General features: G+C 35.7%; 1 protein-coding gene across 1 annotated transcript in view; it reads right to left on the bottom strand.

The window, feature by feature from the left end:
* Window positions 1-21032, bottom strand: part of CEP128 (centrosomal protein 128) — a 375030-nt gene that overhangs the window by 304670 nt on the left and 49328 nt on the right. Inside the window, exons 8-10 of the mRNA XM_021679614.1 lie at window positions 8927-9013; window positions 6196-6270; window positions 4141-4261 (exon numbers count right to left, since the gene is read on the bottom strand). Of these exons, the coding sequence (XP_021535289.1) occupies window positions 4141-4261; window positions 6196-6270; window positions 8927-9013 (283 nt within the window). The remainder of the gene's footprint in view (window positions 1-4140; window positions 4262-6195; window positions 6271-8926; window positions 9014-21032) is intronic.

The raw sequence follows: 21032 nt of genomic DNA, 5'->3' as shown, positions 1-21032 counted from the left end.
AAATAGAGCTACCATATGATCCAGCAGTTGCACTACTGGGTATTTACCCCAAAGATACAAAAGTAGGGATCCGAAGGGGTACGTGCACCCCGATGTTTATAGCAGCAATGTCCACAATAGCCAAACTGTGGAAAGAGCCAAGATGTCCATCGACAGATGAATGGATAAAGAAGATGTGGTATATATATACAATGGAATATTATGCAGCCATCAAAAGGAATGAGATCTTGCCATTTGCAATGACGTGGATGGAACTGGAGGGTATTATGTTGAGTGAAATAAGTCAAACAGAGAAAGACATGTATCATATGATCTCACTGATATGAGGAATTCTTAATTGTAGGAAACAAACTGAGGGTTGCTGGAGTGCGGGGTGGGGTGGGAGGGATGGGGTGACTGGGTGATAGACACTGGGGAGGGTATGTGCTCTGGTAAGCACTGTGAATTGTGCAAGACTGTTGAATCTCAGATCTGTACCTCTGAAACAAATAATGCAATATATGTTAAGGAAAAAAAAAAGAAGAAGAAGAAGGTAGCAGGAGGGGAAGAATGAAGCAGGGGAAATCGGAGGGGTAGACGAACCATGAGAGACGATGGACTCTGAAAAACAAACAGGGTTCTAGAGGGGAGGGGGGTGGGAGGATGGGTTAGCCTGTTGGTGGGTATTGAGGAGGGCACATTCTGCATGGAGCACTGGGTGTTATGCACAAACAATGAATCATGGAACACTTCATCTAAAACTAATGATGTATGGGGATTAACATAAGAATAAAAAAATAAATTAATTTAAAAAATATATATATATATTTCAATTATAACATCACATGAAACTTAGGTGAACTTAATGGCATGCAATTATGTTAGGATAGGTATGTCAGCATTTGCCTAGTGAAGATTTTCTGGCAATGTGGAAATTCTAACCTAGGCAACATACTGAGTTATGTGTGGGTAATCTGGGAAAATATTTATCTTCACTGAATTTGATAGTACACCAAATGCTTACAAGAGTTTCTCCAATAATTTAGGCATTTGAGTAGGAAGCCTCATTACTGAAATAATTTACAAGCTCAACAATCTGGATTAGTCTATTAGAAACCATTATAAAATTTCAATGTTACCATTTCTGTTACAAGTAAACTTCCAAAAAGAAATACATCCAGACTCATTAAATTCCACAACCTAAATCAACACCACCACTAAAAAGGTATTCTAACATTTCTCAAACACAAAGTATTCCTAATCTACATTAAAAAAGCCAGTCATATGGTTCATGACCACTTCTGCCAGATGATTAATTTTTGTCATGGATCTCAATCACAAAAAAGATAGGATCTCAATTTTAATTGTTTGTACATATTTTCAAATTGGGATAAAAGAAAATGAAAACATAGGGGTATTGCCAATTTAAGTACAAGGACAAGTACACACACACATTTAGGCATGGAAATAAGAAGCTGGAAAAAATTCCACTACTAGCTTTGTTGGCTCTTTCTAGGAGAAAGCCCCATGAGATAAGCATGTCTGAAATGGGTTTAAAAATAAAGCAGAGGAGAGATTAAAATTAGATGCTAATATCAGCAATGAACAAGTGAAATTTGAAATTAAAAATAATACCATTTAAATTTGCATCCAAATACTTAAATATAAATCTAACAAAATCTATATGAGGAAAACTACAAAACTCTGATTAAAGAAATCATAGTTGAATGAAATAAATGGAGAGAAAGTTCATGTTCATGGGTAGGAAGATGCAATACTGCCAAATGTCAGTTCTTCCCAACCTGATCTACATATTCAATGCAATCCCAATCAAAATCCCAGCAAGTTATTTTGTAAATATCAACAAACTAATCCTAAAAATATATGGAGAGGCAAAGGATCCAGAACAGCCAATGCAATATTGAAGGAGAAGAACAAAGCTGGAAGACTAACACTATCCAACTTCAAGACACACCATAAAGCTACAATAATCAAGAGTATGGTACTAGCAAAAAAAAAAAAAAAAAAAGACAAATACATCAATGAAACAGAACAGAGGCCCAGAAATAAACCCACATCAAAATAGCCAACTGATCTCTGACAAAGAAGCAAAGACAATACAGTGGAGAAAAGGTTGTTTTCAACAAATAGTGTAGTGCTGGGTGCCTGGGTGGCTCAGTCGTTGGGCGTCTGCCTTCAGCTCGGGTCATGATCCCGGGGTCCTGGGATCGAGCCCCTCATCGGGCTCCCTGCTCAGCGGGAAGCCTGCTTCTCCCTCTCCCGCTCCCCCTGCTTGTGTTCCCTCTCTCTCTGTGTCTCTCTCTGTCAAATAAATAAATAAAATTAAAAAAAAAAATAGTGTAGTGCTGAACTGGACACCCACATGCAAAAAAATAAATCTAGATACAGACTTTTAGGCATGGAAATAAGAATTCCTTTTACAGGAGTTAATTCAAAATGGATCACAGACCCAAATATAAAACACAAAATTACAAAAATTTAGAAGACTGGAGAAATTGTGGATGACCTTGGGTTTGATGATGACTTTTTAGGTAGAAGAGCAGCATCATGATCCGTGAAAGAAATAACTGATAAGCTGGACTTCATTAAAATTAAAACTTTTCAGTCTGCAAAAGACACCATCCAGAGAATGAAAAGACAAGCTACAGACTGAGAAATTATTTGCAAAGACAGGTGATAAAGGAGTGTTATCTAAAATATCAAGAGAGGGGCGCCTGGGTGGCTCAGTCGTTAAGCCTCTGCCTTTGGCTCAGGTCATGATCCCAGGGCCCTGAATCGAGCCCCTTGTTGGGCTCCCTGCTCCAAGGGAAACCTGCTTCTCCCACTCCCATTCCCCCTGCCTGTGTTCTCTCTCTTGCTGTGTTTCTCTCTGTCAAATAAATAAATAAAATCTTTAAAAAGAAATAAAAAATAAAATATCAAGAGGACTCAAACTTCAACAAGAAGCCAACCAACCTGCCTAAAAAATGGGCTAAAGACCTTAATAAATATCTCATCAAAGATATACAGGTGGAAAATATGCATAATAAAAGATGCTCCACATCATATGTTATCAGGGAAATGTAAATTAAAACAAGATACCATTACAAACCTATTAGAATAGCCAAAATCCAGAACACTTGACAACTGCAAATACTGACAAGAATGTGGAACAACAGGAACTCTCATTCATTGCTGGTGGGAATGAAGAAATGATACAGCCACTTTGAAAGACAGTTTGGAGGATTCTTACAAAACTAAATATACTCTTACCATACAATCCAGCAATCATATTCTTTGGTATTTACCCAAAGTAAATGAAAACTTATGTCCATACAAAAACCTATATACAGATGTTTGGTGTATAACAGCTTTACTCATAATTGCCTAATTTGAAAGCAACCAAATGACCTTCAGTAGGGGAATAGATAAACAAACTGGGGTACATTCAGACAATGCTAAAAAAAAAAAAAAAAAAAAAGAGCAACCGAGAGAGAGAGAGAGAGAGAGCACTACCAAGCCATGAAAAGACATGGAGGAAACATAAAGGTATATTACTAAATGAAAGAAGCTAATCTGAAACGCTGTATGATTCAACTATATTAGATTCTGGAAAAAGTAAAGTATAGGGTCAGTAAAAAGATTTGGTTGCCAGTGGTTAGAGTGGAGAGGGGGATGAAAAGGTGGAGCACAAGGGATTTTTAAGACAGGGAAATTACTCTATGATACTGTAATGGTGCCTAAATGTCACTTATACATTGTCCAATCCCATAGAATACACAACACCAAGAGTGAATCCTAATGCAAACCATGGACTTTAAATGACAACGATGTGTCAAGGTAGGTACGTCGGTTATAACAAACAAACACATTTCCAGTGAGGGGAAGTTGATCATGGGGGAGGCTATGCATGTGTGGGAACAGGGAGCATACAGAATAATCTCTGTACCTTCTGCTCAATATTGCTGTAAACACAAAACTAAAAAATAAAGTCTGATAAAATATTGATGCTAAATTAGGATTAGCTTATTGAAAAACCTTGCAGTAGATCAAGAAATAAGACAAGAGCACAATGTATGAAATGCATTTCTGAAAATGGGAAGTATTTAAGAAAGATCAAAAAAAAAAAAAACCCCACACATTTACAAATCAGAATTATACCTCTCCTAAACCTCCAGTCATCTCCTTGTTCATCCTGTTGCTTGGACATCTGAGATACTTGATGTTGTAAACCCTTTCGATCACCTTCTGCTTTCATAAGTTGTGTACGGAGCTCTTCTACCTACATACATATCGTCAAAAATGACACTTTTATCAGTTTTAAATGCAGGAAAAGAATAATTGAACTTACAAATTATTTCAAATTATTTTTCTAGGGAAAAATATTACTTCTAATGGACTACTGTCAGCACAAGTTGAAGCCAAGTTAACCTCCTTGTTATGCCAAGCACAGTGGAATAGTCTCTTGCTCTATTTCTTTACTCCTCCCATTCCTTCCACAAAGAATGTCTTTTCCCCTTCTCTGTGTCTACTGGGACAAAGAATTTGACACACATACACACACACACGCAAAAAAAAAATCCTTTATTGTGAACTCAGTCCACTCTACTACTATTAACCCAAGCACCCCCATAACTGTTTTTATACTTTTCACTCCTCCTCTTTTATATGAATATGGTCTACTGATTGATAACCTGAAGTGAAAAGATCACAATTTAGCATATTTTAATATCAAAGTACTGTTCAAAATAAGAAATAAATGCTGCTGAATAAACTATAAACTCCTTGAGGTCAGGGACTATGTTATTCATCATTTCTAAAGACTAGCAAATTGCCTAGCACATTTCAGATATGTCCCCAGTAATCATTAAACAAAATAGGAGTCTCAAAAAGACTCAGTTAAAGTCACAATGACAACCTGAACACAGTAATCTCTTACTTCAAAAGATGAGATCAGAAATCAGAAGTCAGAGCTCAGGGAAAAAAAAAAGGTCTGAACTCTGCCAACATTAATTCCATTGTAAGAATGGTTGCAGAACAAAGCCAATGAACATTTTTAAAGGTTTTGTAAAATAGGTGTTATGGTGTATTTTCAGCACTAATTGTCAAAATGTTTAAGCATCTATGATGCCTGACATCTTCACCTACCTAGCAGACTACATAGCAACTTATGTAAGCCACAACTCAAAACAGAAAGGTACGAGTGCAGTTTATATCAAACACAGGCAGAGAGGCAGTTAGGGTATGTGCTATGGTGAGCGCTGTGAATTGTGTCAGACTGTTGAATCACAGATCTGTACCTCTGAAACAAATAATACATTATATGTTAAAAAGAAAAAAAAGAAGAAGAAGAAGAAGATATAGCAGGAGGGGAAGAATGAAGGGGGGAAAATCGGAGGGGGAGATGAACCATGAGAGATGATGGACTCTAAGGAACAAACTGGGGGTTCTAGAGGGGAGGGGGGTGGGAGGATGGGTTAGCCTGGTGGTGGGTATTGAGGAGGGCATGTTCTGCATGGAGCACTGGGTGTTGTACGCAAATAATGAATCATGGAACACTGCATCAAAAACTAATGATGTATGGTGATTAACATAATAATAAAGAAATTTTAAAAATAAAAAAAAAAATCTATATGCCCTTATCCAATGTATGTAAGATGACTATTTCAAGTTGCTGAACTTTAAACAGCAGAAGCACCAAACTCTCATTACAGGCTAATGGGGTGCAAAATGTTATGCTTTAAAATTAAGCTTTATCTTTGGTTAAAAGGGGCAGGTAGCAACTTGAAAACGTAAATATAAGACAACGCAAAGTAACTTGAATATGTAAAGGTCTGTTTCATGTATTTTACTTCTTCCTTCACTCCCCAGTGCCTCCTTGAATAAAATTAAGCCCCTGGGAAAATTTTATCTTACACATCCACTCTCATTTTTACACTGGTTATGCTAAGAGAGATAAATTCTAAATTGGAGCAGCAATCAGCAAGACACACTATCACAGTGGGAACTTGGTCCAGTGTTTTGTACCAGCTTTCTCTGACTCTTCCTGAAAGGATTTCATCTTTTGCTTATGTGTTTTAATATACATTCCTTAGGGGAAAAAAATTCTAGACCTAGGTGGGTTTTTTTCTTCCTTTCACAAAGACATTTAATAGAAAAGGGGACTCAATTCCGATTTAATTTAAAAGTAGATTATCTTAGCTTGCGTAGACTTACCTGATGCAGAAGTGTTTTTCTGCTGCCTTCTGACTGATTCAGTAACCTTCGGGATACCTCTAATTCCTGTTCAAGCTAGAGTTTCAACAAAGGATAAAGAAAAATGTCCAGTGGGGGCAGAAAATAACTAAATTATTATGGGCATAGTTTAAGAGGAGAAAACTCGAGAACTTTTCAGAAGATATTTACAGCTAATATGAAAAAATATCTTGCTATCAAAACATATCAATGCCTCCATGAAAATAATGTTATTTGGATAACAAAAAGTGAACCAGACCAGACCTCAGGGGTTCAGTTCCCATCTCAACTATGACACTCTTTTCCTAGGTCTCCTTTCTGTCATCTCTAAAATAAGGCCTTTATATTAGACAAACTCTGAGATTCCTCTAGTTCTAAATCACTGTAATCTAAATTCCAAAGCAATTTTTTCCTTTAGTACATGTAATGTCATATTGAACTGAATTAGAATAAAAACTTGAAGGACCCAATGACTAAAGTATATTTCATCCAATTGGTGATTTTGTATATTCTTAATATTCCAACATTCCTAATATTTCCCAATATTCATAACATTCCTAAAATTTAAAAATACCTAATTTCAGAATAAGACACTTAAAATTTCCTTAATAATATAATCATAAGATAAATATTCACAGAAAATGTGCTAATTAGATGACAAAATACCTAAAAAGTTTGAATGTGTCTAGCTTACTACAAGTTGAAAATATAAAAGGATGTGAAGGGGAGAGGAATATGCCACCACCCTCCCCGCCCTGCCCAAAATATGCCTCTTTGGCATAAGGATTTTTTGAGCTGAAGGGAATCAAGACCCAACAGACTCAGGAAAAGCTTTTTACCTCTCCCTGAATTACATTAAAGAATTTAGAGAGGGAGTCTGTACCAGGAAGAGAGCTATTACCACAGATAAGTTTTTATATATGAAAGACTTATCTGTAAGACAAGGCAAACATTTGTTTACCAAACATTTGCTCCTCTCCTCTTCCTCTGAATTGTCTTTCTCCCCTTTGAAGCCCAAGACCTCTATCCCATTTCCTCAGCTCAGGATAGTATTATATAAGCCTCAACTGCCTGGCTGCCTTTGAGCTCATATTTTTATGCAGCTCCTATAAATACAAAATCAGATTTGTTTTTCTCCTGTTAATCTATTTTATGTCAACTTAATTATTAGATCAGCCAAAGAACCTAGAAGAGTAAAGGGAAAATTACTTTTTCACCCCTACAGGTGGGACACATGTTTGTTAACATTCCTGAGATTACACATGCTAGACATGTTTGCATTTTGTAACAGGCTGTTTTGTGAAACCACAAATTTATATTAAAGTATTATTTAGTGCTTAGATTTGTGATAGTTATCCTAAGTTATCATTTCACTTGACCAAACTACTACCTATATATTAGTCCTTTAAATATTGTCCATGGGATAGGTATGGCTATCAAGGAGTAACATAAAGGGGCACTGTAGTTCTGTATCTTCACTGTGGTGACAATAATGTGAATCTATACATGATACAACTTCATAGAACCACATACATGAATGAGTGCACATAATGTTCGTGCAATCTGCATAAATTCTATGGATTGCACCAAAATCAATTTTTCAGTTTGGATATGGAAGGACAATTATGCAAAATGTTACCACTGAGGGAAACTGGGTGAAGGGCACATGTGACCTCTCTCTACATTTTGTCTTGCAACACCTTATGAATCTATAACTATTTCAAAATACTTTTTAAATTTGGTTATATAAGTTTTTAAAATTATACATGTGGCCAAGAAAGTATCATATTCTGACGAGATCGGGCGCGTTCAGAGTGGTATGGCCGTAGACGAAAGTATCATATTCTAAAAAAAAAGTAAACTATATATAGAATCACAGAATCCACACAAAATATTATCTCACTTGTCCTCTGGTTTCTCTGGAGAAATCAAGAGGGAAGGAATCACACTTCAGTCAAAATGTTTTCAAAATCTACCAAGGCCCATACTGGTTATGCTCCCTGGATAATACCAGCAGCCTCAACTCCTTAAGAGCAAGCACAATGGCCTGACACGACTTGCTCACCGTAATGGGAGCATGGATGCATCATTTAACTCGACATAGGTTGGTGAAATAAAAATCAAAGAGGTAATGGTAGATTTACAGAGTGATACAGAGGAGAGAACATTACATCAGGGGCAAATTTTCATTTTATCATTCATTACCTTGGGCTCATGCTTAAATCTGTTCATTTGCAAACTGAGGAGAGTTGGCTGTCCTCTAAATGCCTAACATGCTAACAGGCTCTATAGATTCACAGACATGAATATAGGTCAAAAGTCCTTAATATTTAATGCGCCTACACCGATTTTCTATGATGAAAATGAATATATTCAAAAAACCCACCCTTTAAAGAAGAGGTCTTTCCTAAATAACCCTGCAACAAAGTCAAGCTTCCTAAGTGTTCCCCAGCAAGGAATGATAAAGTTCAACTGGCCTCTAGAAAGGGAGTAAGTAGCCAGGTGACAAGGTAGCAAATGACCTGTACATGTTTCCCAGAGCAAGCTGCAGGAATAGCAGAGCTATCAAACCAAGCGACTCCACATCAAAACATAAAGGCTTCACTGTGTTCTAACAAATGATCTCAGGGACAATTTTCAAGGCACTCAACAAGTATCACCGGCCCCATTTCAAAGAGCATTACTCTTTGAAAGATAACTTTCAAAATCTTACTTGACTCTTCTCAGTTTCGGTCTGTTTTAGCTTATTTTTCATGACTCCCTCATTTTCATCTGCTTTAGCTTCTTGTTTCTTCAATGCCTAGAATGAAAGATACGAAAAAATATGTATTATTCCAAAATACATATAGAACTGAAAGACACTATTAGGATTTATTAATGAAAAGGGGGGAAGAAGATGATTATGAGCTGTACAACATACACAAAGGAATTACAACCCTCTCATTCAGTGAAGTCCTAAGAACACTTCAGCAGTGATATATATTTTTGTATCAAATATAAAAAACTTCTTGATCTTCCTAATCAATTTCCACTTAGTTTCACTTTTTCCCATCTTTGGGTATTTTGTTACACATTTAGGGAGTGTAGACAGCTAACAGTTCTCTTGGAAACAAAGCTTACTGCCAGGTGAAATAATAGTATAAAAATCATTATCTGTTCAACCATTTAGACATAATAATAAAAATTAGCTCACTAATTTTTCAAATTCTGCAAAAGTATCTTAAGATAGAAACATGCTTGTTGCATCATTATTACATGTATGATGTTTTATCACTACACAGAACTGGCCCTTCAAACCATTCTTCACAAAGAGAAAAGAAAGCATTCTTTTCTACATTTGTCTCTCTTTAATAAAATGGAAAAAAGGAACTTAAAGAAAATTTGAATTTCAAAAGGTAACTAGAAAAATGTGTGTTTTGGTTTGCTCTACAGTGAAACAAAATTAAACTTAAGAAAAAATATATATACTTGGAGCAATCTTTCATGACATTTAAAAGGCATTCTATTAAGAAAAATTTTGATAATTCTAGCATTTAGACTTAGCAAGGTATATGTGCAGAGGACACCCAAACTGAGAAAAGCCAAATGCCAGAGGTCTCCAACAAGATCTATGGTGTTCAACAGAAAAACAATTTTTAGACAAACAGCAAAACATGTTAAAAACTATTTTGATGCAGGGGCACCTGGGTGGCTCAGTCGGTTAAGCATCTGAATCTTGATTTTGGCTCAAGTCATGACCTCAGGATGGTGAGATCCAGCTCTACCCTGGATCTCTGTGTTCAGCAGGGAGTCTGCTACAGATTCTCTCTCTCCCCCTCTTCCTCTGCCACTCCCCCCCCTCGCGCATGTTCTCTAAAATAAATAAATCTTTAAAAAAAATTGTTTTGATGTAAATATAATCGATCATATTCAACTTCCTTAACTTACATATCCAACAAATAACTCCTAAGTGCATTTACTATGTGTCAGGCACCATGCTGGGGATACTAATATACATGCATATAAAATAACCATGGCCCCCTGTCAGGAAATTACAGCTCCCTCTGCCATGGCTCCAACTCTAATAAAAAGGAATTGAGTAAAAAGTCAGAGAGGCATCATCAAAATGAAAAATAATTTTGGTTTGAGTATAGTAATAATATTACAACACTTACAGCATTCACTATGTCCAGGCGTTCTTCTTCTTACATATTAAATACATTATATATATTGAACATATACACTTAATCTTTATTATGTGGGAAACAAAGGCAAAAGAAAATATTAGATTTGCTTACTACCTACAGCCCACTGACAAGTCCTCGTAACAGGCAGAGTGACATTCCTCTAGGAACTCAGCTGCCTCGATGTTAATGGTTTGCTAAGGGCAAAATGCAATCTTAGCTTAACATTATCCTCACCCCCAAGATCCATAAGTCTACTTTAACATATAAAAATTCCTTTGAAAACTTCCTTTATCTCTAGCCCCCAAGATATATGTTAGCAATCATCTTCCAAGCTTACGACCCATCGATATACATCTGAAGGGTCTCATGACTGAGTTTTTACTAAACAGTAATAAATGACCTTTTCCTAACAGTAGTCCCCTCATCAAGGCCCTGGAAATCTGCCTCCAAAATACCTCGGAGGTTTGTGCCATCCCTAACCCCCTCCCAATTTGAAAGTATATAATTGGCCACTCCTCATGATCCCTGTGCAGTTCTTTCCACCCATGGGTCCTGTCCCTGTGCTTCAATAAAGCCACCCTTATGGGGGACCTGCGTGGCTCGGTTGGGCAACGGCCTTCAGCTCCGGTCATGATCCCAGGGTCCTGGGATTGGCCCGCAACGGGCTCCTTGCTCTGCAGGGAGCATGCTTCTCCCTTTCCTTCTGCCTGCCACTCCTCTGCCTGCCTGTGCTCTATCAAATAAATAAATAAAATCTTAAAAAAAAAAAAAAAAAAACCCCTTCTGCACCAAAGACATCTCAAGAATTCTTTCTTGGCTGTCAGCTCTGAACCCCAACATTTCAAACCACATCATTTATAAATCCACAAGTTATTATTAAGCCAATTTTATTAAGAGGGAAAGTGGGGTACAAGTAGTTGAATCGTACTGCTTTTCAGGTAGTTATCAAATGATTTTGATGTTTGGTATTTGTCCTTTCTTGTAGGGTAAGTGGAATTTGTAATAATATTTAATTCTATATGCATAATCTATTCAAGGTGGGATGTGTTTATAAATTTTGCCTGCACTAAATTACCCTAGAAACCTGAAACTGACTGCAGGCATCTTTATTCTTTCCATGACGCTTTCCCCAGCCAACATGCGTGTGTAAGAGGATGAAAAGATAAAAGATGTTGTTGCTACATTTTTTAATCATTTCATAAAGTTTTGAACTATTTCACTTCTCAACATCATCATTTCAACCTAGCCCCATTTTGTTTTAAATGAGTTAAACTTAATTGGTTATCTTTTCAATATTTTTTCATTGAGCTAAAAACCAGCCTGGGCTTTTTCCATGGTGGGGGTGGGGGGTTATTACAAGGAAGACTTCCTCTGGCAGCTGGTAAGTTTAATTAAACTATAAATAGCCTCTGATTCTGGATTCAAACTCCTGAGCAGAAGCCACTCCAATTCAAAAGGAAAATTAAGCTCCACTTCCCTGTGGAGGGAAAATATCAAAAAACGTGTGGTGCTATGTTAAAAACCACTAAAGTAATTAACACTTATTTTGGTAGATACTTTGAGACTATACAAATACCCTTAAAGTTTCACCTACCAATTTTAGTTCAAAGCCAGAGCAAAGATAACACTATCAGGCCTTTTTTAGTCTACAAAATTTTCCCCCACCAAACCTTATAATCTAATGCCACCCAGATTCCTAGTAAATTAACTCAGAGGTCAGTTCCTACCAGTACGTGAAACGCTAAAACTCTCTGCATTTACCCCAAGATAACTTGCTTACCCCCAAAACACTAATAAGTGATCTGGAATTTATATAAAACTATTATAGATCGATGGAATACACTCCTCAAAGCCCCACCAAACACTGGCTGTTCTCTTAATTCTCTTGGGCTACCTCCCTGTCCCCTTACATCTTGTCCATCCTCATTGTTTACTTTCTTTGCACCTTCTGGACCTTCCCCACAACCTTCTAAAACTCCCTCTCCAGGTTCTGCAGAGCAGTTTGCCTCTATTCCAGTATTCAATTTTGAACAGTTATACTTGTAAACACACCCAACACCCCTACTTCCCTGACCCTGTGAAGACTTATCAGTTACCAGAATTCATTCCCCCCAAAAGGGCAATGTGAGAAATTATTTTTATGCTCATACTAATAGATATTTAATCTTCATTTTTTATAATTAGTATAAATATTAATAATTTTACTTGATGTTAAAGAAATAGAAATCAATAAGCTGAACTTTAATTAAAAAAATTGTGTTTTATAACATGGAATTATACCTTACAATAACATAATTCTTCAGAAAGCCAACTTTTTTTTAAAATCCTAATTTCCATATATGAGCTAGTTGAATAAAAGAACCTCTAATTCTTTTGGATACCTAGGAATCTGCAAAAAAAAAAAATGTCCTTTCCTCATCACTTTCTACCTTCAACATCTGACCAGTTATTTATAGTATCGCTTTTCCAAATAATATACTTTTCTACTATAGTTGTACTTTGGTGCCCAAAATCTTATTTAATACCCCCCCCTTTTTTTTTCTCCTTTTACTCTAAGGATATATAAGTCTTAGAAAAATTTAGTCGATGAGAACTTAAATTCTATTGTTTTCAGTAGAGGAGCCAAAGTGAGGTCTAAAGGAGCAACCCAAAGCAAATTACTGTATTTCCACCATATCATCTAGAAATGTCATTAAGTTTGAGCATTATTTCTGCTTCCTACAGACCATCGGTCAGTAAACAAGTAAACACACATGCAATATCTAGCCCAGAATACTGAACATATTTTCTACATTAGCTAGTTTAAAATGAAAGACAAAGAAAATCTAACTCTTAAGACCTAGTAAAAACATATTAATGCACTTTTAACTTCTGAAAACACGAATAACACTCAAGGAGAAAGACTTTAAAAACTGAATCAAAATCACAAGCTATTTCTTTAAACCTTAATAATAAACTTTAATCTAATATCTTTTTAAGTGTATGAGGCTGCACTATATTTCTTTTCCATTTGACTTAGATCAAGCAATGAGAATTATATTAAAACTGACCCAGTAGAAGCAGTTATAAAAAGAGAAAAAAAACCACATGCCAATGAATTTCTATTATTATGTTATTTTGCTTTCTAAAGTGTGTTTTTTTTTTTTTTCCTTAAAAGCAGTTTAGCTATAAAGCTATCATGTGCCCTGCTCCAGGATTCAGATTGTCTTTTACACATTTAAGATTACAGCAACAACACTGAGCCTTAATAGTGCGTCCCTGGAGCACATTTAAATCTTTAATAACAACAATTTTTCTTCTTTTCCTTAAGTGTGTCTATTTCCATTAAAAAGACTAACATACTGAGTATTATACTACTGTAGTTCTTTAGAGGTAGAGGATTCTGAATTCTCATGGTTACATATATTTTTTTAAAAAAAAAAGCAGCCTTTTCCTTTAGAAAGTAAAGGAAAGGAGAAAAGGAAGATGTTTGTAGACATCTCATCTGACCATAAAGACTCCTACAACTTTGACAGGAGGCATATTTATCAAGAGGCTCTAAAAAATAACACACTCAAAAATAAAGAACAAATAGGGAATTAAAGGCCCTTTGTCTACTGAAAAGGGACCAGCCCGCTTGGGTAAGAATGGAGCTGGAATGAAACAGAGGTAGGTCCTATGTTAACTCCCACACAGGCCACTGAAATTTAAACAAAAACAAACAAACAAAAAATGATGAACATAAACTATCCTGTCTCATCCTAACCATTCAGCAGTGCTCCAAGTGCATGCCTTTGGTCACAAGGACAAGAACATGTAGATGACTCACTGGTAAACCAACAAAAACTATAGAAAAACAAATCTGCTCACATGGAACAATAGGTCAGTAACATTACCCTTTAAAAGGTACAAACTTCCAAGTCAGATTTTTTTCCCCAGTAACAAAGAATGAGGTCATGTCACTGAGAATTAGAAAACTACTGCTCTTACTATGTATTATTAAAGACTTTTTTTTTTTTTTTTTTTAGCACTTTTAGGTTCATAGCAAAACTGAGAGGGAAATGGAGTTCCCATATACACCAGTGCCCTCATACATGCATAACTTCCCCATTATCAACATCTTCAACAAAGTAGTACATTGTTACAAGTGATGAACCTACACTAACACATTATAATCACTCACAATGTACATTAGGGTTCATTTTTGGTGCTGTACACTCTATGCATTTGAACAAATATATAATGACAGGTATCCATCATTACAGTATCATAGTGTATTTTCATAGTGTATTTTCACTAAAAATCCTGTGCTCTACCTATTCATCCCTTATCTCCCAAATTCTGGCAACTACTGATCTCTTTACTGACTCCATGGTTTTTCTTTCCCAGAATGTCCTATAGTTGGAATCATACAGTATGTAGTCTTTTCAGATTATTCTTTCACTTAATAATATGCCTTTAAAGTTCCTCTATGTCTTTTCATTGCTTCATAGCTCATTTGAATATATTTTTATAATTAAATTCTTCATGTAGGTACAAAATAAAAGTTAGCAAATATTTTAAGCTTCACAATATAATGTAATTCTGATCCAAAGTAGACCACATGAACTATAAAGTTAAAAGTTTATATTAATGTATATTGAAAATTTTAAATAGCTTTAAGGACATTTGTTATATTTCAAATCAAGAAAAAACATTAAGTACTTAATATGTATAAAATACTGTAATAAGAAACATATTTGAGATTTTTTTTAAAAGATTTGGAAATCTGGTGTCTATTTCCAAAATTCTCTTTTGAAAACCTAAATCACAACTCTAAAAACCATCAAATATCAATAGAATAATACATATTTTGAAAAGGAATATATATGCATAATGCAGCAGGATTTTATTGCTCAGGACTACTACTACTCACTTAAATTAACATAGATTTTATTTCTGTCAAGCTCTGTGAATTTCTAAATTTTGTTTTTTCCTAAATCAAGTTAGAGATTCCTCCCACATGAGAACTAGCTAAAGTCATGGAAAATTTTAGCCTTTAAATTCATCCAGTTGGGGATTATCTGTGCCAACAAAAACCAAACAAAAAAAAAAAAGTTTCTTTTCAAGACAGAAAACAATGCATTCATATTCTAAATCCCTGAACCAATATTTAACTCAAAAATAGCTAGATTTTACTTAAATTGTTCAAAGAAATTTATTTTTCAGCCATAACCAAGGAACAAAAATTCTATACAAACAACTACCACTAAAAAAAAAAGAAAAAGTTTAGTAAGTTAAAGTAGACCTGCATGATAAAGTCCAAAGAGAACCCAACTGTGATCATTACTATTATAACACCATCCAGATTTTTGGGATATCAAAGGGAGAAATTCTAAAAACCTGCTGCCAGTTGAATTATGTGTATTTTCCAGATGGAAGTGGTAAGCACATTGTGTGGAGTCACAAGATACAACCATTCCTGTTTTTCAAAAGGCAGAGTAATATCAAGTATCATGCAGTTAGGTAAGATTTATCAGTAGTTAAGTACATCGGTATTACTTCTGATGGTAACTCTAATCCTTAATGATGTTCTTTAAAGATACCTGAGGTCTTGAAACATAAAACTCAAAGCTTCTCTTTGAGAATGGCCCAGCTGTCTATTTTTTTTTCTTTTTTGTCTTCTTATGATAAGGTGTTTATTTTTTCAGGAATCTGAAGAGCTTTTATAGAAATGATTGTGGTAGGATATATGGTCACTTATTACTGACCTATTTTCCCCAATGAATAGGAAACTTCCTGTTTCTACTATGTCCATATTTATGGAGTCTGTGACTGGCTGGGGCACCCTTTGCCAACGAAGCCAACCAAGGTCATGGGTTCAATCACCATGAGAGCCAATTCCCTTTGCTCTGTTCCATGGTCATAGTCCTTACCCTAAACCTTAGCCAAAGGCCACATGGAAGACTAACTAGGCCAGAGACCCTGGATGAATCAGCAAGATCTACCAGAACTATAAAAATAACTTAAAAGTAAAATCCCTATTGACTACTGTCAGGATTTCATTCTTTAAATGTTATTAAATTTGCCAATCTGCAAAACAAAACCTTAATTACTGCCTACAAAGTTGGTTTGCTAAAAAGACATACAAGTCTTTTGCCTTCTTTAATTCAAAAGCAACAATGGTAATGAGTATTATTCCCTAAAATGCCACTGCTTTTACTGGAACGGATTTTATTTTTATGCAATCTTTCACTTACGAATAATCTTGCAAGTAAAGTTAAATGTGAGCCCAACAAGTGCACTTTCCAGGATTTCCTTCAAAATCAAAAAGCAAAGGCTCTTAGTGGAGGGTCTGTTTTTATCTGAGTAGTTTCCTCTTTGAAAAAGGACACTCAGAGTTTTATTAGAAACCCCAGAGCAATATGATACTTCATTTGACTTTCTAAATACAGGACCACTGAGTTAGAATTGTTGACAAACAGAAGATCATAAATAATTACAAAAATTTTAAATTTCTCAAGTTTAAAAAAAATTAAAATAAAATTTCTCAAGTTTTATATGTATTTGAGCAGAATGCCCTGTAAATATATAACACCTTTCATTGCTTAGAGTTAGAGGATGTTATTTTATCCTTTGAATTTTTTTTTCACTATTTTCTAATCAAAATAAAACAGTACCAAGTCAATGAGTAAGTCTATCTGTAGCAGAGTGGTCTTTGTTTACACAACATTACTATGCACTCAGTAGTTGCCCAATAAATATTAATTGATAATGATGGAAAAGCGCTTTATAAACAGATGGTCTAGGATAAATTCACTGAAAATGTAGATAGAAACATTACACTCTTCAAGAAAAGCACAAAGTAGAAATTAAACAAATCCTGCACTCAGAAAATCTCAGGCTATTGTCAGGCAGCTGTTCAGTCAACAAGAGCACAGACATTTTTCACCATCATCATAACATTAGCAGCATTAAATGTCTATTTGCATATGTTGCTACACAAAGGGACTCGCACAGATTCATGCTAGCCTTATTTGTTATAGTTTACAATGACAATATTAGCAAGAACAAGTAAGTACACACAGCAAAATAAATGTGATTAAACAATACTTTAAGATCTCGTCATATATGGTATGAACATAAAATGTGTCAGACTTAAATGCAACTCACAGCAGCAATAAGAGTATTTATTCATAATGCAAACCTCAACTATTTCCAAACAGATTCTGAGGTTCTTTACAAGAACATCTATACACATGCTTAAAGAATAGGTGAAATAAAGAAAGGAGTCAGAGCCCATAATGGTCATTTTGGAGAAAATAAGAAATGACTCTTCAAGAACCTAGAGAGCAAATGATCAGGAAAAAAAAGAAAAGAAAGGAAAACAAAAAAACTGTATGAGGACTAACTTCAATGAGGATAGGAACAAAGAAGCTACAAGCAAACTGATCAACCCAGGAAGATAACCTGAAAAACACAGCTTATTCAAAAACATTTGAATAATAAAAAATAGTTACATACAAATAATACATTATATGTTAAAAAAAAAAAAAGAAGAAGAAGAAGAAGATAGCAGGAAGGGAAAAATGAAGGGGGGGAAATCGGAGGGGGAGATCAACCATGAGAGACTACGGACTCTGAGAAACAAACTGAGGGTTCTAGAGGGGAGGGAGGTGGGGGGAAGGGTTAGCCTGGTGATGGTATTAAAGAGAGCACATACTGAATGGAGCACTGGGTGTTACAGACAAACAACGAATCATGGAACACTACTTCAAAAACTAATGATGTATGGTAATTAACACAATAAAAAATAAAATAGTTACATACATTGGAGGATTTTGGAGAAATGTTGTTGAAATGGAGAGGTGAAAGGGGATAGAAAGTACACTGCAAACATTTAATAATTAACATCCTTAGGTAATATTTTCTTAATAAAGTAAAAAGTCTAAGAAGAGATGACATAGGTGTTAATTATACAGAAATGAGATTTTAAGAATCTCAGGACAACTGACATCTACACATCATCTCATAAAACTGCACCCTTCAAAGGAACCCAAAAACCTTCCTTAGCATCCTAACACTTGGCATTTTACTTCTCTTATGATGTAGGATACAGTTCTATACTTTCAACTTTTGTTTTATCAATATTAAATAGCAGGCTCCTGAAATATATGATCTGGAATATTCTTTAATCCAACCAGCTATTACTATCAATACTACCCAATAAAAGAAAGAGGGAACATGGCTTGTGGAAACTGTCTATAATATGCATGAACCACATGGGAATTATGCTCTGTGAATGGAAATTCAAGTACTGAGTGAGTACAAGGTTGAAAGAGACAACATACAAGATCTCTTCCAGTTTCTCTTCTACAAGGAGTTCTGGGGAAAATGATATTTTCCACAGAAAAAAATATTAAAAGGGTTTTATTGTCATCTGAAATGATCAAAGCCTAATAATAAAACAGACTTACAGGTTAAATCAGCAGGGGTAGGGGGCAGGAGGCAAAGAGGTAAATCAAGAAAAAGACTAAGGAAGAAGACTGGAGAACATGATGTCTTGGACCTGCACGTTTCAAGCTATGCCAAATAGTGTTCAACCGGCTTTGAAAGACAAATCCTAAAATAGAAAATCATTCTTTTCCATCTATTTCCTTTTTATCAGCATGGTAACATTAATGGTTCTTTCACAACCTTACAGAAAAGTGTTTACTTTATCTTTGCAAAAAAATAAGTAATTCACAGGTAACAAACACAGAAGAGAGAAGAAAATAATTAACATGGTATAAAATAGTAAGACAAAGAACAATATTGTAAATCAAAACTATACTGAATCAGAATTTAAATACGTATTTCGGCCATGGATTGGTAAAGTGCTTATCATGTAGCAATAAGCAATGGGATAGAATCACATTCATAAAAGAAATACCTAAAATGATTTGAAAACACAAAGTCTCAGCAAAAATGCCACTTCTTCCACCCAAATTTTCCCAGAGGGTTAAGAAGAGATAACTATTGGTTCTAGAGGGGAGGGGGTTGGGGGGATGGGTTAGCCCGGTGATGGGTATTAAAGAGGGCATGTACTGCATGAAGCACTGGGTGTTATACGCAAACAATGAATCATGGAACACTACATCAAAAACTAATGATGTAATGTATGGTGATTAACATAACATAATAAAAAAAAAAGTTGAAAAAAGAAGAGATAACTATTTCCCCTCTGGGCTCCTCTGAAGCCTATTTCAAAACTGAAATAACACACTTAGTGAATTACAGAGATTATTAACATTTCTTTCTCAGCTAAACTGGGGGTCCGTCAAAGTCAAGACAATGCTTTAAGTACCATTAAATCTCTAGTCTGCAGCACAGTACCTGGCATATACTAACTACGTGAAGGTATAGGCTGAATATTTTACTATGTATAGTTCTGACTGTATAGTAGACAATATTTATTCATCACTTCCTCCAAGAAACACTTATTGGGCCCTTATTCCATGCCAGCCATAGCTCTAGGTACTGTAGATACAGCAGTGAACAAAGTGCCTGCCTTCATAAAGCCTGCATTCTGGTCAGGGGGCAGACAGATGACAACAAAAAGCACTAATAAAAAAAAATATGGCAGTTTAAGAGGCTCAGGAGTGAAGAATGGGTTTAACTAGGATAGTTAATAAGGTCTTGCTGAAGTAGGGCTCTGAATGACATGAGGGTAAACAGCAATGCAACTGTTTCCAGAGTTGAAAATTCCTGGCTCTGGAAATGGAAAGTGCAAATGTCCAAAAGCAGGAGGGTGCCCGGCATGTCTCAGGAAAAGCAAGGCGGCAAGTGTAGTTGGCCTAGAGTGGACAAGAAGAATGACAGAGAATTAGTGGACAAGAAGAACAACAGAGAATTAGTGGACAAGAAGAACGACAGAGAATTAGTGGACAAGAAGAACAACAGAGAATTAGTGGACAAGAAGAACGACAGAGAATTAGGGGAGTGGGCATGCAGGAACCATAAGACGGGTCTTGTAGGCAGAGGACTTTATATTTCATTCTGAATATCATAAAGAAACCATTGAAGAGTTCTGAAGAATGATGTGGCACTATCTGGTTCTGTGGGGAAAAGACTGTAGGAAGGTAAGAATCGGAGCAAGGGGGCTGGCTACTGCACCAGCCCAAGCAGGAGAAAATAGAGACAAGAGGATAGATGAGAGTAGTAGTGATGGAGGGGATGAGGAGTGATCAATTCAGAAAATATTTTTTAAATATTACTGATGTGGTGCCTGGGTGGCTCAGTCCATTAAGCATCCGACTCTTGATTTTGGCTCAGGTCATGATGTCAGGATCACGGGATCAAGCCCTGTGTCCGCTCAGCACGGAGTCTGCTTGCCCCTGTTCCTCTACTCTTCCTCCTGCTTGTCCTCTCTATCTTTCTCTCTCCCTCCATCTATTCTCTAAAGTGAATAAAATCTTTAAAAATAAATAGAGCTGACAGAGTTAATGATGGACAGGATGTGAAGGATGAGAGAAATGGTAAAGGCGAGAACATAAAGGAACCACATAAAAATTTTTTAATATAAAGTTAACATTGCTTTTGTCATCAAGACGAGTGTCCATCCTTTTAGAAGAAATAAATCATAGGAGCTACTTACTAGGCTGAACCACACAAAAAAAACACAATTTAGCACCTTCTATTCAAGTTCCCAGGTCA

This window comes from Neomonachus schauinslandi, chromosome 9 (assembly GCF_002201575.2).
Source record: "Neomonachus schauinslandi chromosome 9, ASM220157v2, whole genome shotgun sequence".
NCBI lineage: Eukaryota > Metazoa > Chordata > Mammalia > Carnivora > Phocidae > Neomonachus > Neomonachus schauinslandi.
Note: the sequence above shows the minus strand (reverse complement) of the source record. Positions and strands in the feature narration are given on the sequence as shown.